The sequence below is a fragment of the Propithecus coquereli genome, unplaced genomic scaffold (genome assembly GCF_000956105.1).
Source record: "Propithecus coquereli isolate 6110/MARCELLA unplaced genomic scaffold, Pcoq_1.0 Scaffold435, whole genome shotgun sequence".
Classification (NCBI taxonomy): Eukaryota; Metazoa; Chordata; class Mammalia; order Primates; family Indriidae; genus Propithecus; species Propithecus coquereli.
The window spans coordinates 3,049,195-3,056,431 of record NW_012150119.1 but is presented as its reverse complement, the minus strand read 5'-3'; the positions used below and the strand labels follow the sequence as shown (position 1 = coordinate 3,056,431).

The following is a 7,237-nucleotide window of genomic DNA, read 5'->3' as shown; positions in this document are numbered from 1 at the left end:
AGCAAGGACCTCTGGAGCCTGCCCTCAGGGAGCCGCGCTTGTTGGCTGAGGTTTCTGACAGAAGTCAGGCTGTGGTGGCCCGAGCAGCAGTGTCGCGGTTGCACACAGCGGTAGTGGGAGCCCGGGCGGGCCAGTGCAGCGGGGTCAGGGAAACACAAGTCTTCCTGTTCTGGGTAAAAGTGGAGACGACAGATTCACCCTCTCTTGCCCTAAATGAGAATAAGGATTATTCTTTGCTGTTGAAAGTTTTGAGAAATGTCACATCGGGCTGGTTCCCTTGCTCTCCTGTGGGATTTACAAACACAAGTTAGTGCTTGAAAAATCAAGAGAAAATTCTCAAAGTTGAACCTAGTATTTATTTGCGTATTCTCCCTATCCAGGAGAACGTGACAAGAGCAGCAGACAGACCAAGGACTTGCCTTCCCTAGCGGTGACCCTCGGGCGCCCTCCTGCTGCAGCGTGTGAGATTGATAGCTGTGTCCCCATGGGTTTATTATTAAAACAAGAACATACGCCAAGCTCAGGGATAATAAATCTATTTTAATAACATTACTTTTGACAACAATTTGTACATGTATTTAAAGATAGCTCTCACCCCCCGACTCCATTACAAATTGAGGATTGAACTGCCCTCGCCAGGAAGTGAGCAAAGCCGTAACGTCAAAAGTCTGCAAATCCCACTCACTCTCAGAGAAGGGTGGCTTTACAGTGTGTTGGGAAAAATAACTAAGCATTTAAATTTTTCATTGTACACCTGTACATTGGTTTAGATTGACTGGCTCAAATTAAACAAATATAGAGAGATTTCATATATACAAATATTATATCATATATAGGTATATTATATCTATTTTAAAAGGATAAAATTTTAAACTTTGACTTTGCATGCATAGCCCAAATCTTTTCTCACTGCCTTAATCCCCAAGTGTGGAGAGGCTCCCCGGTGCCGTCCTGGCCCTCGTCCTGGGACCAGCTGGGACTCATGAGAAGGGATGAGCGGCAGAGGCCGGTGAGCAAAGCAGGCCACACGCAGCGGTGTCTCCGTGGCTGGTTTCACTTTCTTTCCTCTACATGCTTTGGGTAACAGTTATTGCTATTCAGTTGTAACCTCCAGAAAGCAGAGGTGGGCTCCAGGACCTCACATACTAGTGCCTCTAGGTGCCTGGAGGGGTAGAATTACTCTCAGCTAATGTTTTGGGGGGAAGGGGACTACCTTCAAGATACAGTCAAGATCGTGTTTTACAGTCGAAAGTATGAAGTGACAGGGAGTAATGGCAGCTTTCAGCCACATGGTGGGGAAAAAGAAAACTTAGGAAATGAAGCAAACTTTGTTTTAAGCCATTTGCTTTGGAGCACACTGGTTAGGGGCTGTCTGAAAGGTTCCACGGTGGTGAGCCCTCCGCCAGGGAGCTGCAAAGCCCCAGGACGGCCAGAAGCCCGGACCTGGCACAGTTGTAAGTGTGAGGTCCCTGCTGTCCTGCTCCCTTTCTGTAGCCATTACGCAGACGTTGCAGGACCTGACATTAGCTGTCCGAGGAAAGCAGCAGCCCACGGGTCTAACCAGTCAACTCGACCCTCTTCCGCACCACCCCACCCTGCAAATGACGTTTCTGACAAACCCTTGGTGGAGAGGTGGGCGTTGCTGGGCACGGAGGCTGAATGTAGATCAAAATAGGCACAAAGTCAAAAGGCAAAGGTCAAAACAAAGGCCGAAGTCGCCACCCGAAAGGAAAAAAACACAATCTGCACCACCAGCATTGCCACACAGACCAGAGATCACAATTTTCTGCCAAACCCCAACCTCACGTTGGCAGTGACAGGGAAGAGCCAACGGAGAACGCTCGGCAAGCTCGGGGACGCTGCTCCTGGCGGCGAGTCTGGGGCCCACGTGTGTATGTACAGGGTGTGGGGTGGGCGGGCGCGTGTCAGAGGGCGGTGCTCTCAGACTCCTCCTCCTCGTCCCTCTTGTCAGTCACCGAGTGTCGCTGCGCACGCTCCCGGGGACTCAGGCGGAGCGTGGACCCCAGCTCTATGTGGATCGAAGGGATGTCAAAGTGGACGAGATCTGCAAGTTGGCGGGGAGAGAGGTTGTTAAGGAGGTTTCCGGCTAGACAAGTAGGGTGAGCCTCAGGCAGCAGGGTGGGAGTTACTCTAGGGATGGGTCGCTTGGAGGTTGGTTCAAGCACTTTGCTGCACGATCAGGTTGTGGTGGGGCCTGCTCTGCTCCCCCTCATAAGCTCGCAGTACCCATGCATCCAGGATGTGCCGCCGCGGGTCAGAGGGGAAGGCTAGAACAGCGTTCCCCCGCTTGGCCACCCGGTGCTTGATTCTTGATACGGATGCTCTTGGGGCAGATCTTGGAGACATCATTTTTGGGGATCTGTATCAGACTGCACTTTGTTCCCTAGAATCTGCAGGGACAGGGCCTGAGATAGTAGAAAAATACCCGCTGCTTCTCCCAAGTCCGTGAATGAATGGGGAACCTTGCGCCCGTGTCCTCACTCAGAAATGGCTACCTGGGCGGGGGTTGGGGGGGAGCTGGTGAAGGCAGAGCAGAGGGTCTCCCTCAGGACTCCACCTCTGGTCACATCCTTATTAGAAGCCCTAAAAGGTCATTCTTCCTGGTGAGACAATCAGGAAGGCTGTACCTGGAGTAACAGGGCTCAGTGGGGACATGTGGCTCAGTTTGTGCAAGGCCCGTTTGACACTCACATTGGAAATGGCCCTGGAGCTACAGCCGCTACCCCGGCAGACGCTGGTGAGGCTGAGCCTGCTGCTTTGGGGGCTGCGGGAGCGAACCGGGGTGTGCTGGAGCCAGAGACCCACAGATCTTGGGGTCCTTCCCCCCGTCATGGTGTCTCCCCAGCTCTGCCTGCTTGCTTCTGCTCTTCACCCAGCCTTGTTGTCAGCCTGGGCTGCAGCACTCAGGTGACAGAGGCAGTGAACCCAGCGGGAGAGCAGCCCTGGATCACCCTGCGGAGGTGGGGTTTCTGTTTTTTGTAAGACACGTGTTCAGACTGAGGAATACCGTACTGCGTGTACAGACAGACACTCGGACACTGCCCTAAAAGACATCATACAAACATGGAAGCTCTGGGACAAAGGTCCTCCTCCCTCACCCCACTCCCACCCCACAGATAGTCCTCTAAATGTCACCCAGCCTGTCTTTGTTTCACTGCCCGATGTAGGAGGAGCGATCTGGTGGGGGCTGGGGGTGAGGCTCGCTTGGTTCAGCCAGTGCCACCTGCTCCTCCTGCAGCAGGTGGCCCTTCTGCTTCCCAGGGTGTCCGTGGGCCCCGGGCCTGCCTCTGCCCTCCTCTCGCTGCCTGGCCCCTCTCCCCGATGCACAGGCGTGAGGCTGTGCTGGCCTGCGGCTGGCCTGCTGTGCGAGGTTCACTGTCAGGAAAGCACAATCTCCACTGCTTGGATTCAAAATCTCAAATCCGTCACGCAGTAGATGTGTGACCTTGGACGAGTTTCTGACCTTCCCTGCACCTCAGCAGTCAGATGGGAATAGTCACGGTGATGAGTTTAGACATGCCCGAGACAGGCCCTGGATGTGAGCTGCCGTACCCTTATCCTTGCGTTCCCTTAAAGAGACGCCTGAGGGAGAAGAGCCACTTAGCAAGAGAACAGGGTTTGGGGCGAAGCCCTCACCAGCACTCCTGGGGGCGGGGAAGCTGTGACTTCTGGTTTCCAGGCCTCTCTGCCAGGAGACCTGCCTGAGGCTCTGCAGGATCATGGACCAAAATGGGGGGGGGAAAAACCCAGTTTACTGCGGCCACGCCTCCTTACTGAGGCAGATACACCTAATTCCTTCCGGCTTCTCTCACGTTCTTGCCTTGGCTTTAGTTTTGAGCAGCTACTCTCTGTAGGAGGAGACCAAGCGGATACTGATACAAACGCTCCCAAGATACTTTGTTGCACTGGATAGAAGGGATCTGGCAGCCAGCCCAGCCGGGTGGGGAGAGGGGAGCTGGCTGAGTTCTAACACTACGGATTCTTCGGGATTTGCCAGCGCGATCAACCCGGCACAGAGGAAGGTGGATGTTAGAATCTACGTCTGGAAGTGGAGACCTGCTGGTGCAAACTCATGGCCGCAAGAAATGGGGTCCAGGCCATGGGGGTGGACCCTGTGCTGGGCTGCACCAGGCATGACCTCCCCTGGGGACCCCTTCCTGAGCAAAGGTGTTGCAGGTGAACGTCCCCAGGGCACTGGGCACAAAAGACTCCCCCAGATCCGTTACACGAAGAATCAGATCTGCTACCCTCCACATCCTACACCTGAGGAGAGAGGAGGAACTGCACGGAGCGACGCTAGTGAAAGAGAAGGTGGGGCACAGGACAGCTAAGCTGCTGGCTGCTCTCTCCCCAGCTCCTCGTGTGCAAAGACAGAGAAAGGCCAGTGATCCCTCAAAGCCAAGTGAGCTCACGGATCGGCTCCTCCTCGCTGAGGTCGGGGAGGCTGGAGGGTGAAGCAGCCATGCGGACGGGCCGAGCCACATGCAGAGACAGGAGCCGAGAGAGGAGCGGGCGGCGGCTGGCCTGGCTACGGGGCGGAGGGGCGAGGCCGGGGCCAGCTTACCCAGCAAATCCCCCTCACACGTATCCAAAACTGCGCCACTCATGTCACACAGCTGCAAGAACACAATGACAGGATTCGGAGAAAGGCATCAACAGGACAAAACAAGAACGTCACAAAAAAACTATGCCAGTATCACAGTCCCAGGTGGGGCCACACCAAACCATTATGGAGTCGAGTCTACACTGGCTCAGGCCTGTACGGATGGGACAAGACAACAGGCTGCTGCCAAAGGACATTAAAACAAAACAGCGTCTGCAGAGGGCAAGGGGCATTATTAATTCTACAGGTCCGTGTTCTTAGACCTGCGAGATGAGAGGCCGGTCATTGCATTTCTCGCAGAGCCCTGGGGGTGCTGTGCTCTATACCTTCTGTTGCCCACTCTGCTCCCAAATTTCTCCTTTCATTCCCCTCTTTCTTGCCTCTCCTGAGTGCTGTCCCCTGCTTGTTCTATTGCTTACAGTGCGGACACTGTGCTGTGTCCCTTCCTGGGGGCGGCTGGATGGGAGAAGCAGCCCCGAGAGCGGACTCGGGTGACCATGAGCGCTCAGGCAGGTTCCCTCCTCCAGGCCTGTGCCTCCCACCACGGCCCTGCAGGAAACACGAGTCACCACTAAGAACTGGGGGTTAGGGGAGGATGCTCACTGCCATTTTTCGGAGAGGAATTTCCTTAATTTTTAATAAGCCTCGGAGTAGATGACAGCAGTTGTACATTCAACATTAATCACAACCAAATACAAAGAAGCCAAATCACCAGATGGCTCTTCCCCATAATATTTAAATGTGACCCATTGCAAACACTTGCAAACTTGACTAGCCTTTCATAGGCAGCCAGGAGCGGAACCCCACAGGCTCGCTGCTCCCGTCTAACCACAGGAAAAAGAAACCATTCTTTTGGAGAAGGACATGCGGAAAAAAGTGCAATATCCGTGAGAAGTCCCAGTGCACCCTAGGACCCAGGGACAGCATTGTTTTTTGAAAGTGTGTGTCTGTGTGGGGGTGTGCGTGTGTGTGTTTATTCCAACCCAAGCTGCCTCACCTTCTGCTACTTGGGACCACGCTGAACAGACATATGCTCAGGCTCTGTGCCGTGCAGTGAAATGGGCTGGCGCTATTCCAAGACACAGCCCAACACTTCGCCTGTCTCCGCGAACAAGAAAAATGCTCACATGACTTCAGCAGCCACCACAAATATGCCCCGACTTTATAATCTTAAGTGGTTTGAAGTGTCTGGGGAGACGTTTCAAAAACATCCCGTTTCTTCCAACCAGTGAATGGTTTTGGCTAAATGTGGTGTGCGTCTGTGCTTTCATGCCTGTGTGGTTTTCTGCGGGAAGATAGCTCCGCCTTTGTTTTTAAATTTAAATCAAAACTAAATTAAGTAGTTGAGGGTTTGCCCAATTAGCTCTTCAAAGAATAGGTGGGAGAGGGGGTAGTTTGGGGTAGGGACGTGCATCTTTTCTGAGATTGACCCCTCTCTATATATCTAGAAATATATTTTTCTAGCAAGGCTGATGTTACTAATGGGAAAAAATCTCTTTGGTTCCTAGCCCCTGTTCTCCAGATAAGCATTTGTACCTGTCAGTTCCTCGGGCTCTATCCAGGGACTATCTCGCCTGAGTTTTTTGATGCTGTTCTGTTATCATAACCAGCTTCCAGCCTCTCCCAAAGGTCTACTCCAAAGGACTCTGGGAGCTCAAGCCCAAACATGAAGAGCAGAAATAGAGTCCTGGGCTGGCGGGCTCAGCCTGGGAGAAATCGCTTAAGAAGCCCCTCTGCGGGACCACTTCACTCCAGGGCTGCTTTCCCTCGGTGGGCTCCTGAGATCCTCTCCTGAACCCCCATGTCGCCAGCACAACCATCTCATGGCACACAGGGATTTGTTCAGTGGCAGTGACGCTGACGATCCCCTCCCAACCAGGCACATTTCGCTAAGGTTCACAGAAAATTATGAGGCAGCCCGTGGCTTGGTTACCTGTAGACATGCTTTCCCCAGGGGACACGCCGTCCAGCAGGGGGGACTCCGCGGACTGGGGACTAGAGGCGGAGAGGTTGACAGTGGGAGGCTGAGGAGGCGGCAGGGTAGGTCTCTGTCGGGGCTTAGGAGTGGGCCGAGATTTGGTCAAAGTGCTTGTAAAGACAGAGGGAGAGGCCAGGGGAGGGGCCGCGGCCGGGGACAGCTGGCCCGAGGCCAAGGAGTACCCCTGGGGGTAGCTCAGTCCGTAGGGCGACGGGGTGCTTGGGGGGGTGGGAGACAGGCTGACTGGGGACGGCTGGCCCGTGCACTGCTCAGCCACAGCCCCCGGCTGGCCAAAGGGGGCCTTGGGTGGAATTGGTGCCAACTTCTTTGAAACTGAAAGACAAAACACACCAACAAAACACAACATTGTTAAATGAAGCCCATCCGTGTGGCCTGTTCACACACCCTCAGTGAGCCAAGTTGTCACCATCCCCTACCCTTCCCCATCCACCTACGCCTCCCTGCCCCCCACCACTTGCCATGCTGAGAGCGGCCAATTTTCAAAAATTAACCCAGAACTGCAAGTCTTCTTGCCTTTCCATCTGTTAACTAATTTGTTCTCCTCTTTTCTGGCTTCCTGCCCTGATCTACACACACAGACCCAGCCAAACTGGAGAGCACATTTCCCATCCACA

General features: G+C 53.9%; 1 protein-coding gene across 1 annotated transcript in view; it reads right to left on the bottom strand.

Moving 5' to 3' along the window:
• Positions 1 to 520: 520 nt before the first annotated feature.
• ARHGAP44 (Rho GTPase activating protein 44) overlaps positions 521 to 7,237 on the bottom strand; it is a 201,383-nt gene continuing 194,666 nt past the window's right edge. The window contains exons 18-19 of the mRNA XM_012653930.1: positions 6,558 to 6,935; positions 521 to 2,065 (exon numbers count right to left, since the gene is read on the bottom strand). Of these exons, the coding sequence (XP_012509384.1) occupies positions 1,926 to 2,065; positions 6,558 to 6,935 (518 nt within the window). The 3' untranslated portion in view covers positions 521 to 1,925. The remainder of the gene's footprint in view (positions 2,066 to 6,557; positions 6,936 to 7,237) is intronic.